The 24,676-nt window shown below is 33.1% G+C and overlaps 1 protein-coding gene across 1 annotated transcript in view; it reads left to right on the top strand.

The window, feature by feature from the left end:
* The window catches only part of LOC129218233 (phosphatase and actin regulator 1-like), a 32,281-nt gene extending 15,245 nt beyond the window's left edge, over positions 1-17,036 (top strand). The window contains exons 3-5 of the mRNA XM_054852457.1: positions 5,136-5,312; positions 12,007-12,120; positions 16,855-17,036. Of these exons, the coding sequence (XP_054708432.1) occupies positions 5,136-5,312; positions 12,007-12,120; positions 16,855-17,036 (473 nt within the window). The remainder of the gene's footprint in view (positions 1-5,135; positions 5,313-12,006; positions 12,121-16,854) is intronic.
* Positions 17,037-24,676: the final 7,640 nt, after the last annotated feature.

Raw genomic sequence — 24,676 nt, 5'->3', positions numbered from 1 at the left:
TGAGATTTAAATAGCTTAAAGTAATGATCTCTCATCCTGCTTTCCGTGCAAAAATTTAATCCATTAACATCTTTCATTTTGATAAATTTAAACAACTGAATCATGTCCCTTCTGACTCTCCTTTGCTCCAGACTATACATATTAAGCCTATTAAGTGTGGTATCAGTCTAAATCTGAAAGTCCCCTTACTAGTCTAGTTACCCTTCTTTGAACCCTTTCCAATACAGAAATATCTTTCTTTAGATAAAGTGACCAAAACTAAACAGCATACTCCAAATGAGGTCTTACTAAACTCCTATATAAAGGCAGAAGAACCTTCTTAGATTTGTTTGAAATAGATCCATTGATAAACCTAAGCATTCTGTTGGCTTTGTTAATTGCAATGCTGCACAGTGGACTAAAGTTGAAGTCCTGATTTGTTAAGATACCCAGATCAATAAAATTTTATGCCTAACTAATGACTGAACCCTGTAAACGATAACTTGTACCCTTATTTCCATGACCTAAGTGTAACACTTGGCATTTCCTTACATTAAATGCCATACCCCATTTATCTGCCCACTTAGTTCTAAATCCTCTTGAAGCTGTTTTACTTGTTCTTCATTTTCTACAATCTCCATAACTTTTACATCATTAGCAAAACAATTTATGCTTCCAGAAATATTGTCATTCATAAAAATAATAAACAAAAGAGGCCCTAAAACAGATCCCTGAGGAACCCTGCTTAAAGCATCACTCCATTTAGAATGATTTCCCTTCACAACTACTCTTTGTTTCCTTCCAGTGAGCCAATTTCTAACCCAAAGTAAACTTTGGGTTAGAAGCTTTTTCCTCGAACTTTTTCCTCCTATTCCTATATCAGCTAGTTTGCTTAGAAGAGCAACATGTGGTACCTTCTCAAAAGCTTTTTGAAAATCAATATAAACAACATCCACACACTTTTTGTTATCTAAAGCCATACTTGCCAACTCTACTGTTTTTAACAGGAGACTCCACTTTTTTGCATTTATCTCCCGATTTCCCGTTGTTTACGATTTTCTCCGGTTTTTGAAGTTTTTTCAGTCAATCGTCAAAAAGTTTCACTTTCTTCTCAATAGATAGCGCCCTTTTCTAATCTGTCAGGGAATAAGATTTTTTCCAATTTATAATTCATTTAGTAAAAATTAATTTTTTGGAAGCTTTCTTCATTGTATTTTGAACGAAGCACATGCTTTGTTGAATATTGCAGCAGATTTCAATCCTTTTGCATCTTGAAAATATTTCGATTATTTTGATAGTTTTCAGATATTTTAACATGTGCTACCTGATAACTACTTATTTTATATTTTATTTTCGTTATATATTGATTTAAAAAAAAATTCGGGTTTTAGTAATTTAATTTTTGTAGCTACTTTTTTGGTAGAGGCTGGGGAATGTACGAAACTTTAAGCAAATTCACTCATTATTTGGTGTTTCCTTTGCAATATACTTTTTATGCTGCTACCAATTAGCTTATCTCTGCATAAAATACCCATTTCACTTTGAATTTAGTATTCATGTTATTTAAAAGCATAATTTAATAAGTTTGTTGTGAAGATATGTCGCTGGTGAATCACCTATATACCTGTAGTGAATCTCCTGTTTTTTTTTCTTCGAAGGTTGGCAAGTATGTCTAAAGCTGAGGTAACCTTCTACTGAGAAAAAACTTCTTCTTTACTTAATACTTTTATTTTATCATGAAAAACACTATACTAATGCGGACTTTAGAGAGTTTCCAGTACCTAAGTTGTTCAGTTTTAATAAAAAAAGATTTTTGAGAGTTTGAAAAAATTTGTGACTCTGGACGTTGCTTCATTGCTTGTAAATTTTCCCAGTAAAATTATACAGAAGAACCTTATTAACTTCAGATAATTTGACTCTTGTGGTAACTTAATGCATATTTGTTCATTCTTGGTACAATGCTATTTGTGTGAATAAAAAAATTTGGTAAATCAACCCAAGTTTGCTGAAGTCGACTACTGCAATCTGTGTTTTTCAGATGCACTTCTCATTACCCATTATGTTAATGCCTATCTATTATAGCAACTGATTCATGTAGCTATTTTATATGAGCCATTATGTCACAATTTTTGCTTTTAAATTGTGTGACTATTTGCCACTTGTTGAAATTTAACTTTGATGGTGCTATGCTCATTATTTCAGGTTTCTCTGCTAATTGTTTGGATTCCTCCTTTCTACCTTGGGGATTAAGCACCAAATATTTCCCCAAAAATGAATGCAAAACTCCCAGCTGATCCCCTTTTCTCTTCAGGGGTCTGTCCAGGATTTTTCACAGGGTCCGTTTTTTGTGAATAATCAATTATTTTTGTGAAAAATCAAATTTTGCAATTTTTTTTTTTTTTTTTTTTGTAGAAAAGAAATTTTTGAATTTTGAGGTGGCACAAACTGCATTATTGACACTTAATGTTGAGTGTTTTCCCTCTTTTCTGTTGAGAATATCATTCTTGAGTGTGTTTCGAGTATTGGGGTAGGGAAGGGCGGCATTAAACTCTGGGAGATGAGCAACCCTCAAGTATCAAAATTTATTTACCATTCTGCATTATGTTAAATTATACTAGAAATGTTATATGTATAGTATTTAAAATAATTGTAACAAAGAAATTCAGGCAGGGGTTCAGCATTTAACTTTTTGAACCAAGACATTGTTAAAAAGCATAGAATTTCATTTAAAACTTATAAACTCCATGATTTTTACAAAAATTAAAAATATTTTAATTGTTTACCTCTTAACAAAGCGTACTAAACATCGAAAATTTGAAAAATCAGATTCCCATAGCGGATGCAAAGAGATCGCAATCCTCAAAGTGAAAACATCAAAAGTATAAAAACGACTTGTAAAAAAGATATTTCTGATAAAAGTATTTTAGAATTGCACTTTAGAGTCCTATGATAAACATTTCATTAATGTCTGTACACAGTTGAATCAAAATAAATAAATAAATAAAAAAATAAACCATCGATTCAGCATTTAATTTTTTGACTCATAAAAGAAAATGGAATTCCTCTTTAAAAACTTAAAATAAGCGTACAAAAAATAAATACAAAACACACGCACATAAATACAAAAATAAAAAGACTTTTCATTTATTTGCATCCTAATAAAGCGAAGATAGCTTGAAAAAAGAATAAAGTATGATTCTCGTATTGAATGTAAAAAGATTGTGCTTTTCAAAATGTAGACATCTAAAGAAAAAATAAATATATAAAAGAGTTCATTTAAAATTAATTGTCCTTTTTAGCATCGAAAAATCAACCCCATATAACTTTCTCCCAAAATAATGGTATAAGGGTTAAACATCGCACCCGCCAGATGCTAAGTGACGATAAGTTTAAAGTTGGTAACCCTATCTAAAGCGATCACATTTCACCCATCCCCATCCCTACTATCCTTTGCAGTCCTAAGTTCATTTCGCTGTATATTATTGTTTATTAAATCACTGACTTTTTCAGAGAAGTTTGCAACAACAACGCTGCATAAAACAAACAAGCAAAAGTGTAAGCCAAACTGACTTTCAGCTGTTAATTTCTTTCATAGAAACCAACAACAAGCATTTATTAGGTCTTAGTAGTTATTTATCGCTTGCAGGAGCTTCACAAGAGCACCTTTTTTTTTTCTTTTGCAAAACTAGTAGATTTTGTATAAGTTGATACCTCTAATATAACTTTAAAAAAGGTTCCAAACATGCTGCGTTATTTTGATTTGAGATTTGCTCTTCCAATAAACAATTTGTGAAAGATCCGTTTTTGTTTATCAGAATTTTGTGAAGGGTCCGTTTTGGTTGATCAGATTTTTGTGAAAGGTCCGTTAACGGACCCAAATTTCCTCTGGCCAGACCCCTGCTCTTAAAAGTCTCTTTTTTTAGTTTCAGGTCCCTAAAAATCTTTTTTTCAAAATCTGTTCTTGTTCTGTCAAAATCTGTTGTCCGTTTCAAGATCTTGTTCTCTTTTTCCTTTAAAATTTCAGTTTCATTTTGAATTTTACCATTAACCTCTTTTATTCATTTGTATTTTTTTTTTTTTCTAAAAAATACACACCCTTACCATGATAATTTGTAAATTTTGAATTGAATTGGGGCACGACAGCTATACTGCCGTGCTAAGCACAAAAGTGGTATCTGCAGTTGAGCTCCCAAAATGAGAAACTGCTATTTTAAGTTTTACGCCAACATATATTTGATTCAGATTTCACTTTTTCAGAATTTTTTAAAACATATTTCTACTCATAAATGACCATAAAACACTGTATGTAGGTAAAATATGTTACAAAGAACTAACTACCTTGTAACAAAAACTCAATTTTGATAAAAAGTGCAGATATGACTTCTGTGCTTAGCATGGCAGTATAGTTCAAAACTATTGGTGGGGGTAGTAAATTCCTTCAGTATAGTTTCTTGTTCAAGGCTAAAGTAATTTTAATAAAAACATTCCGCTGATAAATTGGTTAAAGTTGACAGTAAAAAAGTTGGCAGCTGGGAAAATTACTGCCAATTAATCAGTGCAATCTTAATTTTCACATGTAAGTTAAGATTAAGTTCCATATTTTCCCTTGGCACAAAATTCAAATCTGTCGAGAGCCCAATAAATAGGAGAAGGATAGAAATGAGTCAACTTTATCTGTCTTTAATGTGTTCATTCTAATGATTGAATGTGCACTTAGTGATAAAAATGTGTTATTAAAGGGATTTTTGTTTTTTGTTTGTTTACTTTTATGTTTAAACTTTAGGTAATCGAAGAATGACTGGTCAAGAACTGCTTGGCCAGTCAGTTTCCATTAGTTATCAACTATTGTGACATAATGATGGAGCAAATTTCGGGCCTTTAAAATCCAAACTTGAAAATATATGTTAAACTTTTGAAAAGGTGAAACACTAGCTAAACATGCCAAGGAATAAGGAATAACATAAAAACTCTTCTATTAATCATTTTTAATGTAGCATAAGTATATTTGCTTCATGAAATGTGAAGCCTTGGTAATTTGATATTCATTTGAGTTGTAGTATATTCTGTTTCTCTTGTGTTGTAGAGTTTCAGAGGTTGTAACTGTAATTTATTGCCTTGGCATTAATGTTTTCTGTTTTGGGCTGCTCATGATATAGCTGCTGTCAAAAAAACAACTGGTAGCATGAGGACAGGTTCCCTTGGTTCAAATTCAAGGACTTCTATAACACCTATGGAGAATAAACAAAGTCGTTTATCAGCCTTAGGAAGATTATTTAAGCCTTGGAAGTGGAAACGAAAGAAAAAAAGTGATAAATTTGAGCAAACATCAAGAGGTAATGTAATTAATGGATAAATGTGTTGGTATATTATGGAAGTGTGTAATATATAAAAAGTAATATACAGCCATGGAAAAAAATACTAGGACACATTGAAAAATGAGTATTATACATTAAGTAGTCATCAACTGCAAACAAAATCAAACATAAATTACTATTTGTAGAAACCTCTTAGTATGAAATTAAACTACAATAAAATTGTTGAATCATATATTGAGACATGTGTTATGTGAAATATGGGAAAACAGTATGCATTCATTAACACAAATGTCCAAAATAAATTGATATTCTACAAAATCACTTTTTTTTTTTCAACTACCCTTATTAATCATTCAGTTATTGGCTCAGAAACTTCAGTTAAAGTTTGTTTATAAATGTTTTTCCAAGCAATGTCAGTTGTCTTTATTTGCATATTGTGTCCCATTCTTAGATACTTCTCTAGCTAAAATGCCATGCAAATTCTCTCTGGGGTTTAAATGAGGTTTTCTTGTCGGCCAGTCCAGAAGTTGCACAGAATCGACCTTGAACTATAAATGTGATGCACAAGACGCATTGCGACTTGCATTGTCTTGTTAAAACAAATAATCACCACCTGTGATAAGGGATGATTCATGTGATAAATTTCAGCTAGTATATCAACATATGATACTGGATTCAAGCAATCTCGGATAAACACTATTGGTCTTGTTCCATTGGCTGCCAAACCTGCCTACACCATAATAGACCCACTTGGGAATTGTCATTTGAAAAGAAAAAAGTTTGTCTTTTTGCAAGTCATACCAGTACTGGTGAAAACCATCTAGTCTGTACAAATTAAATTTTTTTTCATTAGAAAATATGACATAATTTTATTGAGACCCAAAAGAAACGTGCTTCTTAGCAAATTGCAATCTAAGCTTCTTTTGAATTTTTACCGTAAATAATGTGACCGTAGTTTAGCATATAACATTGAAATTCTTTTGCAGAATGTTACACACTGTTCAGCTAGTGCATGGTACATTCATTTCTCTTTCAATTTAAGTAGAACTCTTTTTTAAAGCAAGCTTGAGGGATAATTGCTTGTTTCTGGCATTTAGTAATGGTGGGATTCCTACCTGTATGCTTTTTCTTGCTGTATTCTTTTAGATTCATCCAAAAATTATAATTTACTGTTTTAGATCTGTTTACTTCCTTGCTTTTTCACCTTCGAATAATTCTTCATTCCATACTTTCTGTTAGAAATAAGTTGTTCCTTTTCATATTCAGAGAGTTGTGTGTTGCTGGCATAATGAAGAATGAGATAAAGAGTACAATCTTACTTCGTAAGTTTTGTGTTATTGTAAACTATCTTATGACATGACTGAATATGCATTTTTTTTTTTTTTTTTTTTTTTTTTTTGTGATTTCTAAAGAAAATGCGTGTCTTCATAATTTTTTCCAAGGGCAAACTGAGGAAACCTTTAAAATTTATGCATTTTAACGAATTTCAAAGTTCTTGATGTAAGCTGATTGAGAATGTTTGGTGGAAATGTTCTCCGAAAATTGGGTGACTATTTGTTTGTCCTTATAATTTTTTCCATGGTTATATAAACTGCTATTTAATAATCTAAAGTTGCTAGGAATTCACTTTGTTAATGATTTTTTTTCCTTTTTTAAAACTATTATATTGGTTATTGTTTTCTTTTAGTTTCTGCTAGGTTTTCCACATGCATTTTGAGTAGAACCCCAATTTAGTGCATTCTGTCAAACCTGGGATGAAAAGCATACCAAGGAAGAAAACGTAAAATTAGGGGTTGGATAAAAAGTCTAAGCATATTGTGAATTCCTGGTCCCTTTTTCTTTTCTACTGATGTGCATTGTTGTGCAGTTCTTGTGTAATTATTACACGCTGGAGCTCATTTTTCTTATTTAAAACTTTTATTACTCAATGCCTGGGTTATTCATATTATTTATCTTACAATATTTACAGCTTTTTGAAATTATAAATCATAACTAAGCTCAGACTTCGGCTAAGACCACCAGTCACTCTCGACTTCCAGCGTAGAATGTCTCTTATCATTTTCCCACGGATAGCTGGTTCCTTGGCATTTCCGGCCTGACCAAATCAGTTCCATGTGTGGGACACCTGTCCCATCTGGCATTCATTACCGCACGTGCTACCTTGATCAGCCAAAGGGCTGACATCCTCCCTCTGGTTTGAAATGCTATGAAGCATTGCATTGCAAACCCATAATGTTCACATTTCCAGGTATTTTCAAACACCACATTTTAGCATTTCCATTTCCAGCAAATGTACATATACTAGCACAAGAGCTCTGGGAATAGAAATTAACTTTTGGTGTGTATTTTGGTTTGTGTACCCACATAAGACAATATACCTCACCCTAACATCTGGTGACACATAAATGTACATTTATCCAATGAAAATTAACTTTACTTAACTTTCCTGGTCAACAACATGACAAAACACAATGAAATCATTCCACATTTAGATTTTCCTAACCATAATTCAAATAACTTAACATTTCTGAGTATTAGCATCAAAAACAAAGTTTCATTAAGTCATAACACATTTTTTTCCATAATCTAAATTATCTTAATGTTTTAGATTATCCAAACAATAAACTCAAATAAAATCACTACACAGTTTAATAATTTCAAACTATAATCCAAATTACGTTCATTTTTCAGATTATCAATTCAAATAAGAAACACAATAAAATTCCACGCCCTTTCCTCTTTTCTATAATTCATATTGTTTAATTATCTTACATTTTCAGATCATCATCTACCGTATTTTCCGGGTATATCGCCGCACTGTATATAACGCCGCAGGCAAGTCTTTTTTTTTTGTTTAGAAAGCAAGTTTAACGCCGCACTGAGAATAACGCCGCGCACTATTTAAAAATTATCACAGATGTAAGATTATCAAAATAAAGGGTGATAATTTGGAAAATATTTAGCAATACACATAAAGTTTAACAGTAAATAAACATGAACACTCACCTTGTAATAAAAAATCATTTTACATACAATGACAATTAATATTATTTATTTACCAAAAAAAAAAACTATATACAAAAGAAATACTAGAAGACAGAAAATTTACAGATCCCCAAACCCATCAAAATCATCGCCCTCCGAGTCTGTTTGGAACAATTCCAAAATCTCGGGCGGCAAAGGTTCATCAATATCTGAATCATTTTCATCGTCCGAAGACACATTAGGGGTGGCAAGTCCATCAGTAACGATCAATTCAGCCTTTTGAAACGCTTTTTGGATCATTTCTTTCGGAATTTTATTCCAAGCATTTAAGATCCACTCGCTAACAACGCTAAAAGTTGCTTTCCGCATCCTGCCCCCTTTTGTAAATGTGTGATTTTCAGCAGACATCCACGACTCCCAGAAGCGACGCACATGAGTCTTAAATGCGCGATTGACTGAAAGGTCCAAAGGTTGCAATAATTTAGTTAAGCCACCAGGCACAATCGCAAGTCTCGTCTTTTCGGATGCGAGACATTTCTTTGTCTCTTCCGAAATGTGTGTCTTCATTGAGTCCATAATGAGCAGACAGTTTTTCTGAAAGAAGGAATTGGGCCGCTTGCGCCAGCTTTTTTGGGCCCACTCTTGCATGATGTCTTGATTCATCCAGCCTTTTTCATTGGCTAAGACGATTATCCCCATCGGGAAATTCTCTTTGGAGATTGTTTTCCTCTTAAAAATCACAATGGGAGGTAATTTATCTCCCGAGGCTAAACAAGACAGCACTACCGTGAAACTGTTTTTTTCATTCCCAGTTGTGACAATGGGGACAGACTTCACACCAACGATGTCAGCTGTACGTGCGGCAGGCATGTCGAATGACATAGGGACCTCATCCATGTTCCCTATGTCGGATGGCTTGAAATCATATCTCTCAATTTCCTCTTTAACGAACTTTAAAAAGGAATCTTTCTTTTGTTCCCAGTCACTGGGCAATATTTGGCCGACGGTTGTCCGAGCTCTCATACTCAGTTTGTTTCTTTTAAAAAACCGATAACACCAAGAAGGTCCACCCTTAAAGTCCTCGAGACCATTCTCTTTTGCCATCTGCTTTGCTTTAATCCTAATAAGGACTGTCGATAAGGAGCGACCGTTTTTCCTTTGGTTTTCGATCCATTGGAACAGTTCACTTTCCAGGTCTTTCCACTTAGCAGCAGGACCACGGCGTTGAGCACGCTTCTCTCTGGGCGTTTGCAATAGCACTTCTTTCTGCTTTCGCCATTCTCTAATGCGTTTTTCGTCAACATTCAGCTCCCGTGCTGTTTGCCTGTTACCATTTACTTGTGCAAGGGCGATAGCATTTAATTTAAATTTCGCCGTATAACTTCGGCGAGTAGATTTGATTGAAGACATTTCGAAAATTATAACTCAGAATCGCGTCTGGCTAATAAAACCACGTGTGACTAATAAAAGCATGCGTAGACGCGAACAAACATGGAGTTAGTTGAACTGTTGCCAGAAGTATAATAATTTTCATTCAGACTTTAGGCTAGATGCCAACGCCCCCTAGCACTTCAGCCGCGCTCGGAAGAGACAACCAGTTGCTATGATAGGGTGATCAAATAGTCACCACTTAAGAGCGGTCGACCGGTAGTTCTATTCGAACACAAGAATGATGGTAGGTTTCCAGTATGGTGGAAAGTGCGCCGCCTGAAAACTTGCGTCGCACGAGGTTTTATTTTTCATATTTTTTTTTATAAATAGATCAAACTATTTGTCAAATTACTATTTATAAGCCGCACCGAGTTATTGGCCGCACTTTTGTTGCTGAGAAAGTAAAATCGAGTTTGACGCCGCGGCGTTATTACCGGAAAATACGGTAATTATCGATTTATATCATAAAACCTACTGTTTAATTTTAACTTTCGGTTTTCCACCTGTCTCTTTATCAATTTTCCCCAAAAATGCCAGCTCTTTAAGCCTATTATACACTGCTTGTATGTATGTTAGCTGTCTACTCCACTTGTCCCAGACACTAACTATCCCAGTTATAATGTTTACCACTTTGTATTTCAAAGACTTCAACACTTTATATATATACGGCTGTTTTCTTTGTTCTCCTGGCTTTAACTGAATGGAATAATGTATTCCCCTCTTTGCTCTTTTAATTTGGTCATCCAAAATCTCTTTATGTTCCAAAATCTCTATGCATCAGATGTGACAAACTCATAAAATTTTAAATCCCTTTTCCAGATATTAACAGGTATTTAAGATTAAAGATGAAAGAGGGACGGAGGAATAGAAATCTTTTTCTCATACAACGTGGGCTCCCTTTGTTCTGCCCTCCGAGCTGTTCTTACGGACAAGTGATGTGCGTAAAATCCTTCCCCCACCTTCTGTTACCATTCTACTGCTATTGGGTGAAGATATTTTTCCAAGGGCTAGAGAATTCTTGCCCATGGAGGATTAATTGGGGTGATGCTTCTTGCGGTTTTGATTTGTCTGGGAGCAGAGGTGTGGCTGGGGCTGCAGTCAAAATGCCCCTAAGAATCATTCTCAAAGCTTGCAAGTGTGAATGCAAACAAATGGAAAACTTTTAATATTTTAATAGCGATATGCAGAGTTCTAGAGATTTAAAATCTGTTTCACGCCCCCAATTCGTTGTGTTTTTTTTTTTTTTGACTGAAATACAAAACATTATTTTTGAGTAATCTATTTAATTGTGCACGATTTTTCTGGGTGGGGGGGTGGGGGCTCGGCCTACGCAGCCCATAGTGACAAGCTGCCCCTGTTTTCAAGACTACAAATTTGCAAATTTTCCGGGGATAACCCCCCCCCCCCCCCCACTCTTGTCTGTTTTTTATACATTAGCCAACTTAAAATTTCGTTATAACACAAATGTAGTTGTTTCTGAATTGCAAGAATTTCATTTTTACAAATTTTTGTTATTTCGCATCTGTTGGGGGTGGGGGGACCACAAATTACCGCCCCGGGTGTCACCATGCCATGTATGCCACTGATTTTAGCAAGAATTTTTGATAGCCTTACTACATTCTGTTTAAACTTTTTCATGTGTAAAATTCATAGAATGTTGGGTACTTTTAGAAGCTGACAAACATTTGAATGCATAATAGTTTCATTTTTTTTCTCTTTCATTATTGAGAAAAATATGCTGATAATTGAATATTTTACTGTGTTGCACAGCAGCTAATTTACTCATTTGTTCTTTGCTACATTTTTATATTTTTGTATACATTCTGTATGATTGTAATTGCAGTTTGGAGGATTATTTAATTTGCTTGAGAATGTTTAAAAATAGTATTAAATCTGTTATTGCACCAGGAAAAATCAGAGCATTTTTTAATTACTTGCATTTTTTTTCAAACAAGCCGTTAAATTCCCAGACGCTAAAATTTAGGCAGAACTATGGGGCTTAAGTTTTATAGCCTATTTTATTTTCTAAATTTTAGGCTATATATTTAGGCATTCTTTTAATTTCTTATTTTCCTCTCGTCGAAGTAGCAGCTTTATTTGTTAAAGTGTTTCAACAAGAGTATAGTATAAAAATACCTGCATATTGACTGAAAAATGGTTCAGCCACGAATTATTCTTAAAAATCCTGGTAAAAGAATGTTGCACACGTTTTTTTTTCTGCATAGCTACATTAAATATCTTATTTTTTTTCACCTTTATTCAATGTTGTATCAATTTCTTACTGTACATTTTTTAGTTTTAGAAAGAAAAATATCTATGAGAGCTACAAAAGAAGAGTTAATCAAAAGAGGTGTACTTCTGCCTGATTATGATGTAATAAAAGAAGAAACAGAACATTTTCCTAAAAAAGGTTCTTATGTTCAACTATTAAATGAAATATTTTTCCTTCGACAACCATTTTGTGTTGAAACAATCTTGTTTTGTTAATATAATGCTAAATATTTAAATCAGTGGTCAAAAGAACCACTTTTATTTTCCTGTAGTGAAGTACAACTGCTTTATTACAAATGCAATTAACTACAACTACTTTCTTTAAATGTAGCGACAACAAACTACTTTTGAAATATAGTCTCTACTTTGCTACTTTTTGAAAAATAAATATTTAAATTGCATACACACACCTTCTAAGGATTGAACGAAAAAATTTGAAATAGATAAATTTGAAAGTTTAGATTAATAAATTAACTCATTCGAACATGGGATATTACTAAGAATCATTTATTCCTTCTTTCACATTTTTCATCCAATATGCCATTATAAGCCATTTTTAAGATTTGTACGAATATTCACTGCAAGAAAGGATCGAAAAGTTCAAAGAATTCAACCTTCAGATTTTTAATCCTTTCTTGCCTGTGAATATTTATTTCAAGAAGTGCAACTTAACTACTTGAAAATGTAAATCGAAGCATTCATAATTATGTTTAAATTTTACCAAGAAATACTGTGCAAATTACAGACAAAGACATGCTTTTTTATATTTTATCACTAAATACACAGTTCAGTCACATTAATGTGACCACCACGTACTTTCCATGTCAGAGTTAAATAACCAATCACAGAAGGCAGGTGGCAGCACAGTGCAGTTGAGCGTATATAAAGGGTGTGTGAGGGCTTCGGAAAACATTTCAATCGTTGGCGTAATGCAGAAGCGAAGCGATTTATCCGAAGTCCAAAAGGGCATGATCATTGGCTTTCAGACCGAGGGTGGAAGCATTTCCGAAACCGCTGAGTTTGTGAACTGTTCGCGTGCCGCCGTGGTAAAAGTGTACTGTGCATGGCAAAATGGGACTGTCCAAAATCAGCAACGTGGCAAATGTGGTGCACCATGGGCCATAGATGACAGAGGCCAACGACGGTTGCGGAGATGCGTTCGGGCAGATAGACAGGCTACCGTTGAGCAACTGACCACCAAAATGAACCAAGGGGCTACCAAAAGTGTCTCCCAAACTACTATTCAGCGAACATTGCTGCGTCTGGGCCTCCGAAGCAGACGCCTGGTTCGTGCACCTATGCTGACTGCTGTTCATCGATGACGAAGGCTAGAATTGCACGCCAGTACAGCAGCTGGACGTCCACTGAGTGGCAACAGGTAGCGTTTTCAGATGAATCGCGTTTTATGCTCCATCGGACAGATGGACGTTGGCGTATAAGGCGTGAAACCTCTGAAAGGAACCACCCTGCAACCATTGCCGGAAGGGTCCAAACTGGAGGCGGAAACATTGTGGTCTGGGGAATGTTTTCCTGGCATTCTCTGGGTTCACTGATCATTGTGGAAGGCATGATGGATCAATACAAGTACGCATCTGTCCTTGCGGACCATGTCCACCCCTACATGCGCATTGTTTTTCCTCAGGACAATGCAAGGTGCCATACAGCTGCCACTGTACGTGCGTGGTTCGAGCACCAGGATGAGTTTACCGTCCTCCCCTGGCCAGCAAACTCACCTGACTTAAACCCAATCGAGCATCTGTGGGACTATCTCGATCGAGTTGTTCGCACCATGGATCCTCAACCGCGTAATCTAGTACAGGTGGCCACGGCATTAGAGTCGGCATGGCTCAACATCCCAGAGAACACCTTCAGGGACCTAAGTGACTCTCTTCCTGCATGTCTCACAGCAGTCGGCTCTGCGAAAGGTGGTTATTCTGGCTTTTGACAGATGGTCACATTAATGTGACTGGACTGTGTATTTAAGAATAAAATTTCAATTGTTTGATTAAGCACCATTAATTTCTTAAAATATATTTAATAACTAATATTTTCAATTGTTAATTTTCTAGATTTTAAAATTGAGCTCACTATTAAGTTTGAAAATATGAATTCACTATTATTGAAAATTTTTTGATCGTTTCTGATAGACATTTCCCTAGCACAAAAGCCACCAAGCTGTCAATCGAAAGCTACTAGTAGCTCCCAGTAAAATTTTGTAGATTGGCGTTGAGCTCCAGGTGATTAGTTTTCACATTACTTAAACTCATGATTGCTAGTTGATTTTTTAACTTCATCAATATTCACTCTAAATAACATATAGCTCAGACAGAGCTAAAGTTATGTTGCTGTTTTAGATATAAAATTGCATATGAATAGGCAATAACTTTTCCCACTTGTAATTATTTTTGCAAATAGTGAAATTCAAAATGTTTTGCAGTTTCATCATGTATTTACTCCTTCCTTTCTCTTTTTCTTTCTGTAGTTCATAGTAGGATTCAAAAGGAATAAGGTAGCTTAGCGGCTACATAAGTTTGGTGATTACTATTTTAAAGTATTTTAAAATTATGTAAATAACTTATAGAATTATTGAACTACAAACTGGCTGTCTTGGACTGAAAATTTGATGCATATTGTAAGCATCAACTTCTAACGTCAATTAACAAAATGCAAACAGTTATTAAAAATTTCATGTTTTGCATTCACTAATAGTCATACATAATTCATTTATTTAATAATATGCATTGAAATTTGTGACACATTTGCCACTGCTGATTTGCTCATTTTCCTTGAAACCACCTTAATATAATTTAAAGTTTAAATCCTTTTTTTATTAAGAAGGTCACATTTTTCCCCCCTCCATGAAAGATTAATGAGCTCTTAAATTAAAGGGAGGTGAGGCACGTTGGTCCGCTTTTTTACTTATCATTTTTTATCTCATCAAAAACTGTGCAGTTTGATTTTCTACAATAAGTTTCACCAAACACTTCTCAACACTACAGATTTTTTGGAAGTGTTGAATCGAAAAACTTTTTTTGTATTAATTTTTTAACGGAACCTCGTAAAGTTGAACGACGTGCCCCACGGATGGGGTACATTGGTCTGCCTGGTGGGGCACGTTGGATCATATAACTCGAACAACATTTGAGTCAGTGAGAAACAAAGGGATGTAAGTGGCAAAATTAAAAATTTGGAGATAATACAAATAATAGAGATGCCTCTCCCTCTTAGGGCAAGAGATAGTACTAATAACCCTGGTAGGTGCTGCTGTACAGCATGATTTAGAAAAAAAATTCAATGAAAGCCTACCTAGGATGTTATCTTTACAGGCGTTTTACTCAAAACTTGAAAATGTCCACTTACATCCCTTTGCTTTTCACTGCCTCATTTGTTATAATTTTAGTGATAAATACTGTCAAATTTTGTAACTACCTCATTCTCTTTTGTGTGTAGAGTAAAAAATATAAAGTTTAAAGATCAATATAACTTTATTAAATTCATTTTGATTGATAAATCATCTTTATTTGAAAACAGCAATAAGCATTCACCATTACTACACAATTATTTTTAAAAAACCAAAAGAAAAATTAATTAATTAATGTTCATGAGTCTATTAAGGCAGATTAAAGTTAACTAAAGATGCGTCAAATGATATCTGGGAATATAAAAGTGCTACTTCTTGAGCTTTGGAAGTAGCACTTTTATTGGACCGGGTTTTGGAAGGATAAGTCATATGTTACTTTTATGCAAAGTTACATCAATATTTGCTAGGGGGAAAGGCTCTTTTTTTCTTCAATGCATTGCATGAAACAACTCCAAAAAGCAAATAATCATGTTGTACTAACACCATATATTTCAAAGAAAAAGTACAATAAAATTGACAGCTTTAAGTTAGCATATCTTTGTTCTAAAATCAAAATTAGATAATCTTAAGTAAAAGTATATTTTTGTATTCCTTTAATCAATTATTTGTTTTATTTTGTTTCTATGTAGGAATGCTTGTTTAGCAAAAAAAAAGAAAAGTTTAATACAGAAACTGTATTATAGCATGTATTGCATATTTTACTCTTAGAATACAATTGTCTACAAAAATTTAGAAACATATTTGAAAATATAAATAGTAAAAAAGTGCAGGTATGAAATAAATCTTTTGGTAAAATGAATTTTGTATAATTTTGTTAAATAATTATAAAATATATGCTTTTTTTGCCGTAAGTTTTTATTATTATTATTTCAAAACATTTGTAACATGAAATGAAATAAATGTATAATATACAAATACTTAGAATATTGTTATAATTATTGAGATCTAAGAGAAATTAAAAAAAAAAATTATGTAGGGTAGGTTGGTCCAGTTCAACGTGCCCCACAAAGCGTGGACCAACCTACCCCACATTCTTGGTCTGAAAAAGCGCTGTCATAATTTTTTTCTTTTTGTCAAAAAATGAAAAAAATTGCCAATTATTATGAACTATAAAAGGAACTTACTTTAAGAAAAAGAGTTAAACATTTTTCCCGCAATCTTGATGAAAGCCATTAAAAAAAAAGTTAGTTTTCTGAAAATTACTCAAGACTACTGAAATAACCCTTTCTGGAATAAAATTTGTTCATTATAACTGTATCATGTGATTTTACTATGGGATTTGTAGGACCATAGGTGCTATTTGTTGTTCATAATATAAAATAAAAAATATTATTGGTATTAAAATAATTGAAAACGGTCTAATGTTCCCCGCAGTCCAACGTACCCCATCTCCCCCTATTCATAAAACTTTCAGCATGTATACAAATTAAGATGGAAAAATTTTATGACTTAAATTGTTTCAAATGCTTGTCTTCCAGATAATTTTAATTGTATTTATTTATTTATTTGCAGAAATCCCAAAATTTGAATATAGTTTTCAAGCAAATGGATCTGTGTCTTCTGAACCTAGTTCCAAAGAAATGAATAGTTCAAATTATCAAGACTTAATGGTGTCTCTTTGTGCTGCGTCAAATACCGGTCTATGTAATTCTTTGAATGCTATAGTAACTTCCTCATCTAACAGCTTGAGTTAGCATCTATAATGTTTAGAGTATATTTTTATATCTGTTATTTTATATACACTAGTAGGGTAACAATGCTAGTATATGATGTTTTCTGAATTGTAATTTATTTATTCTATGATATTTTGACGAGTTAAGATAAAAGAAGAGTGAAAAAAATAGTGGCAAATACTGGTATTGTTACCTATCTATTATTAGCTTAACCTCGTCTGTGTCACTTATGTTTCACTGGTCCCCTGCTTAACCAAATACTATTCCACTCAAGCAAATATTTTCGAATATTATGTTAACTTTTTCATAAGATTTTCTGAATAAGTTAATAATAGAGCTGTGTCAAAGGAAAATGCAGTTTGTGCATGCTTCATATTGTTTGTAGATTAAAGATTAATGTTATCTAATATGTTGATGGAATTTTTTACTTTTTTATTAAATGCTTATTAGATTAATGTTAATTTCATTTTCTTTCATTAAAACTCCTTTCAACCTTTTATGGATTATTTTTATGGCCAAATTGTTTTCAATTCATGCTTGTGAAAGCATAATGTATCTGATGAGGAGTATTCACATGTAGCTCACTAACCACTATAGTGGCGCATCTTAAAAAGACTGTCGTCAAAAATTAAAGTTTTAAGTTAAAATACTTTTATATGATTTATACTCAAAAACTGCAATGCTGCCATGTGCAGGTAAATGGCAGTATCGGCAGAAAGGAGTTTTCGAGATATTTGAAGAAATGTGTGGTGGATTCAATACTAACAATAGGAAAATGTTGAAATTAGATGGGGGGGGGTGCACCTTTTTTCAGCAGAAACCAAATAAGCAAGCTTGTAAAATAAAGATAACGTACAATACATATCAAAAATATGAAAATTGAAAAATTTGCAGTTACTGCCCTCTACCTGCACATGGCAGAAAACGCTCAAAATATTTTGATATGTTATGATCACTGGTTAGTTTTTTTAGTCTAAATGAATAGTTTGTAGTAAAATTTGCCATCTTCAGAGTTTTAAGATTTGAATCCCATTATTGCTTATACCATTTATATGCCACAATGCACCAGTTAAGCTAGTTAACTTTGCTAGCATTTTGGGAAGAAACAGAATTAAATATTGAAAATTTAAATAAACAATTATTACAGTTTAAAAAATTACACTATTGTTGTTAGCGAGCCATATATACTTTTTAATTTTTTCCTCTGAACTTTAAGATAAGATTTATTACAAAAATCTCATGAAAAATCTTTTATTTTTTTCCCAACAACAATTAAGGAAAATAGTGCACATCAGCAGATTTAAATTTCTTGAGTTACAAATACAGTGCAACCTCATTAATCCAGACTAGTAGGGGATCCAGGTCATTCAAATTAATAAAAGCACAGGTTAAACAAAATAACCCATGTATTAAGCCAAAACACTAAAAGAAGTTAAAGCATAAAAGTAAATGGTGTTAACAATTTGATATGTGTTTCCCAATCAATAGAACACTATTGCTTGTATTATTTTAAATTATAAACATCAGCTAAAATCCATTCCAGTATTAAGTAACAAATATGATACTGATAAAATTATTTTTTCCCAGAACTTCTATTTTTTGCTTAAGCTTCTTAAAATCATTTCTATTAATTTGACTTCTGGGTATCAAGATTTTAATGCACATAGCAGAAGGTTAGATTTTTTGAAAAATTAATCTCATGTATAATGCTTTGTAATTTAACTCAATAAATTGTGGCAGCACCTCAAGTATAAAGCAAAACCACAAGTTTGCCACTCTTTCTTACTTAGCAGCTTTTTACTATAGTAAATCTTATTAGCGAAATGAGGCAACTATAGAACATCATTACTAGTGATCTTTAATATCTTTGAGCAAGTTGATGAAATAGCGAAATTTTAAGGATGTGGAAACAATTTTATTTCTGCTGTAAAACTTGCAGCATTTTAGCAAGCAGTGAAAAACTTTTAGTAAATGTAGTAATTATTTAATATATATAGATATATTCAAGAAAAAAAGAAATAGAAAATGCAAAATGCCAAAATTCAAAAACCACAGCATGTAAGGAGACAAAATGAAAAACGTTAACTAGGGATTGATACATCATTAAGGGGGAGACCAATCCCTTAATTCACAAGGCCCTTTCTATTTAGCATGAGGGAAGGTCCCAAAAACATGATATCTTCCCCAAGAGCCTTAAAGAATAAATTGAACAAAATAGTTTAGTAGGTAGTATGTTTTTGGGACCTTCGCTCATGCTAAATAGATAGGGCCTTGTGAATTAAGGGATTGGTCTTCCCCTTGACGACATATTAGTCCCTTTTTCACATTTTTCATTTTAACTCCTTCAGGGTTGTTTGGTTTAAACCACCTTGATTTACACCATGAATTAAACGGTGGTTTAAAAAAAACCATGTGGTTTTTTCAAAAATGTTTTTTTTTTTATTTCATCACCTTCCCCCCCCCCCCAAATGTTTTCATAAATTTTACATATTATTGCAAAGAGTAAAATCTAATAAATGCAGAGTAGCTAGCAAAGCTTTATAGATAAATTACAGATTTAATAAATTTAGAAACTTATATCTTATAAAGTAATGCAAGTTTGCGAAATTTATTTCATTTTTTTTAAAAATCTATGCAGCTTTCCTATTAGATACATAAATATACAAGGCAGACCAACAAAGTTTTTCTAAAATTACATGGAAAACAATAAATAGCTCTTTTTTAATTTTTCAATTGTCATTATTTTTGAGTATTTTGCATTTCAAAATAGGACAAAATGCATATTTCAACCAAAACTTCATTTACTACCTAATTAGCTTTATTACTTAAGATTTATTTTGATCGATTATATGCCATTGAAGCAATGTGTAGTGTATATAAATCGGAACACTAGAATATTTAAATGACGACAGAAAAAAAAATAAAGAAGTCCAAAAACACTTAGAGTAGGCACAAAATTGCACTTATACCTTCACACTTTTTGCATCCCTGATTGATGTTGCAGTCAGAGCAAGGAAAGAAAATAGATAAAATTATGAAAACAAAATATTAATCCTCTTTGTTCTTAGAAAAAGAATTTACTGCCAAATTTTCACCTTTCAAAGAACTTTTTTTGTTCCCAATATAATAAAAGAAGTCTCGTGTATGGATGGTGGAAGAACCAATAAGCATTAATTTTTGTGACAATCTTTATTAGTAAAATATGTTAAAAGAGTATTTTCATTTAGGTTTGTTCTGAGGCTTTTAATTAAAATGATTTTTTTTCTTTGATAAAAATTATTGTATTCCTAAATGCATCAAACCAGGAAAAAATAATGTCTTTAATGAAAACATAAGGATTTTCTTAAAACCTACTTGCCCTGTTTCTATAATTGTTGTCACTGATGAAATAAATTGCATTATTTGTAACTTTTTTTTAAATCTTTAAACAAAACGTGCATTGATCTTTTGATTTTTAAAGCTGTGTAATGTATATCAAACTTGTGATTCATTTGTAGATATTGCAAAATACTTTCCACGTGTTTAAGAACGTGTAATTTTTATTTTAATTAATTATTTTTTTTTATTTATAGTAGATAGCTATGATTATGAGGAAATTAATTTGCAAGAATTTGTTCTTGGTTGTTTGAAATTAATAATGTCTGAACTGTCGCTGTAAATTATTTCTTTGATTATTTATTCCGAGCCCCCTTTTACCTAGTGTGCTTTTTATAATAGTTAAAGATTTTCAAGTAATATTTACTTATAGAAATCTCTAAGTATGAGAAAATGAAATTACGAGATTTTACTATTTATTATGTATTTAATTACAAAGAAATTGGGTACAAATATGAATATTAAACATTCTTTAGCAATTAATTCATGAAATCTTCATGATTTTTGTAAAATAAAACTGTTGCTCTTACAAATAGTGTTTAAACCAAATAAATTCAGTTTAAACCAAAAAAAAAAGCCTTTATACCAACCCTGATCTCCTTACATGCTGCCGTTTTTGTATTTTGGCATTTTGCATTTTCTATTTCTTGTTTTTCTTGAATATGTTTGTACTGTTTTAGTTTCTAGCAGCTTTGCGATGACAATACACTACATTCTTGTAGTGTAATAAACACATTTTTGTGTTTATTCTTTCAATTTTATTTGAATTTGTATTTGAAGTGCATATATATATATATATATATATATATATATAATAAGCAAGCCAAATTGCAAATAGCTATTAAATAGGAAAAGATAAAGTATGAATCCAGAGCGAGCTCATCAGCCGTGGAGGATTCATAAAATATGGTCAAAAGACCATACGAACTAAAAGAGAATGTTTAAGCTCCAGTACTTGCAATATAGAGTAACATTGGGAAAATGCACCACATGCTAAACTATAAACAATAAAAAAGAGCTAAAACTAAAAGCAGGGGGTTTCATCTCGACTAATTAGGAAAACAAGTTCCAATAATTAGCCATCCATGGATGGCTAATTATTGGAACTTGTTATTATTTATGAGATTATTTGGGAAATTGTTTTCAAGTATTTTTGGGAATAAGCGCTGCACCTGGTGTAAGCACCGCATCGTAATATATTCTCAAAGAAAAATGTCTTTTAATGTATGCACCGCACCTTCCATAAGCGCACACCCAGCATTAAACAACTTAAAAGCATTCAGTAGTAAAAAAAGCTTGATTAAATGTAAATAAAAAATATTTTATTTCTCATTAGTATTTTTAATCAACAATAGTGAAATAGTTTATAAAATCCCCATTTTACACTTTTTGCCTTTGGCATCCCTCGATTGGCCATCACTTTCAATGCTTAATTTATCTGATTTCCAACGGCAAACGCATCTCTTGTCAATGCCAAACTCTCTGGCAGCAAAACGATTTCCAATTGCTTCTGCCTTTATTTCCTTAAACTTAAAGGTTGCAGTATAACTTTTCAATTGCTTAGAAGCCATTTCAAAAGCAACTCTAAAAAAATTTCGTAAAAAAAGATAAGCCAAGAACGCGTGCGCTTGCACGAACAACAGCAAAAGATGCAACACAACGATGTGAGTGAATAATAAAATTAAAACTAGGAGACAAGTTTCCCATTAGGTTGCTTGACCAAGCAACCCATTTTTGTGAGGGAGGTGGTAAATTCCCTTTGCACACTGGACATCCATCCCTCTCTCTTACTAGTACTTTTGCTGCCTCCTCTCCCTGACCCCTTCGCTCTGACGTGATAAGGCTTGCTTGCCCATGTGTATCAGCATTTCTCTCCTCAGTGAAACATGTGCAATCGCTGACTCACCTTCCCTCTCCCCTGTTTGCTTTACTTGTTGCCCAAGGTCGAAGGATTTCCTGACCCCTTTGCTCCGCCGGGATAAGGCTTGCTCACCGACATGGATCAGCATTTCTCTCCTCAGTGAAACACGTGCAATCGCTGACTCACCTTCCCTCCCCCTCTTTGCTTTATTTGTCACCCAACTGCGAAGGATTTCGCAAAATGAAAGCAAATGATGTGGTGCCATCTGTTAGCAGCGTTTTTAACTTTTTTTTTTACTTGAAAAAAAAACACTGTATCCGCCGCACCCGTTGTATGCACCACACCGGCAATTTTTTAACTTTTTTTCTTGTATGCGTCGCTCCGCTTATTCCCGAAAATACGGTAGTTTATTTTTAAGCAGATTAATTTCTTGGTTGAATGCTGTAATAGTCTTGCAAATTCTTTTGATTCTGATGGCTTGCAAAACAATGATGCCAATAATAACTTTTTTACTGAGGCAAGAAGAAAAACTTTGCAGACAGTTAACTTTGAATTGAAATTTGCATCTTTTATCATAAATAGCAGTTTCACAGTTGAAGTCATTATTAATTTTAATGTCAAAAAAAAAAAAAAAAAAAGAAAAAGAAAAAATTTACATTTAAAACTAGTCTTTTTTAATTTGAGGGAGTTATGATAAATATTTTTGCTGAGTTAGAATCAGTTTTGCATCTGTAACTATTTCTCTTTAAAATTAATATTGACTTCAACTGTAAAACTACTATTTATGATAAAAGATGCAAATTTCAATCCAAAGTTAACTGTCTGCAAAGTTTTTCTTCTTGTCTCAGTAAAAAAGTTTTTATTGACATCATTGTTTTGCAAGCCATCAGAATCAAAAGAATTTGCTACACTATTACAGCATTCAATCAAGAAATTAATCTACTTAAAAATAAACTACTTGAAAACAATTTCCCAAATAATCTCGTGAATAATATTTTCTCTAGCGTAGCCTTTAATCAGCACTTCCCTTCACTGTAACCGTCTAATTTTCACTAGTATGAATTTTCTGGAGGAAACCATGTGATTAGACTTCAGTTGATGTTTTTTGAAATGTGTTTTTCGGCCGACCTGGAATACTTTTGGACCTGATTTATTGGATGATCCTTTTATTTATTTTTTATTCATTTGATTGGTTTTGTTTTAACTTTACTTTTATCGACTGGCACGAAAATTGAATTGATGAATACAGATTTGAATTTGCACTCAGACACATAGGTAAGACTTTTGATTTTTCACTGGTGTACGTTGGAGGGACATTATTGATAGCCTTGGCTTCTAATGTCCAAGACAAAACCCCAGTGCTTATTTTTAGGTCTTAGTTCCAAAAATCTGCATTTATTTTTCACATGTGGTGTGTTTAGCCCAATGTAATCCTGAATGCTAGCTTTTGCAGAACAGGATATCCTACATTTAGTTTTAGTATAATCAGGCTGAGGAGTCAGTCACCTTTCTCACCTTTAGTCACCTTTTGAAAATTTGGTTACTTTTAGTCACCTTTTGCAACTTTTGTCACCTTTCTCACCTTTCTTGAAATGTGTCTTAGGATTTTTTTTTAAATAATTAAATCCTTGAAAAGTATCTGAATGATAGCTTTAACAGTGAAATTAATTTAAAAAAGTAGCATTAAATATGCCCCCCCCCCCACCACCTTATTGCTGTTTAAGAAAAACAGCTATGCTACCGGGAAATCAGGGAAATTTTTTTAACGCTTGCAATTGCACACTATCAGCAGAACCAGTCTTTCTATCCCCCTTCGACCATCAGACGCATTTTCCGCAAGTCTTGTCTAAACGCCATTTTGTTTCTTATCGTGTTTCTGGCCATAGAGCGTTGTTCAACTAAAGTTCAGCTGCACAATTCATTTCTGCACACTTTCTTGAGTGAGCGGTCATCGAATGCAAGTTGTCTTCTGTGTTAATCAAGTGACAGCATCTGTAGTCTCTGAATCTTACGGAATCTCACGCTCATCTCTAACCGGGCACGTTATTTGCTTGTTTTACTTTTACTTTTACTGACCTCGAAAGCCACGACTAAGCAGCCACGAGCGGTCAATTTGAAAAAGGGGGGATGGGTTAAGGGGGCGTGCCTCAATGTCTTCTTTGAGCGCGGAACAGTGAAAAGTTTTGGTTTGCGTTTATAGTTTCACTTTGTGTTTGCACAGAAATGGCTAGTTTGGGTTCTATTTTTGCTGCGCAAATGCGAAGTGAACTTGGTCTTTTTTTAACATTTCCTTTTTTTTTGGTGCATCTCAGAGAATCTTCGAAAGTCTTTTTTATTAGGTTTCAATGCTTAATATGGCTAGTTCCAGTAAAAAAAAAAAACTTTTAGAAGCAGATGCTTTCGGCAGCTTTGTAACGGCGAGATT

The sequence above is a fragment of the Uloborus diversus genome, chromosome 3, assembly GCF_026930045.1.
Source record: "Uloborus diversus isolate 005 chromosome 3, Udiv.v.3.1, whole genome shotgun sequence".
NCBI lineage: Eukaryota > Metazoa > Arthropoda > Arachnida > Araneae > Uloboridae > Uloborus > Uloborus diversus.
Note: the sequence above shows the minus strand (reverse complement) of the source record. Positions and strands in the feature narration are given on the sequence as shown.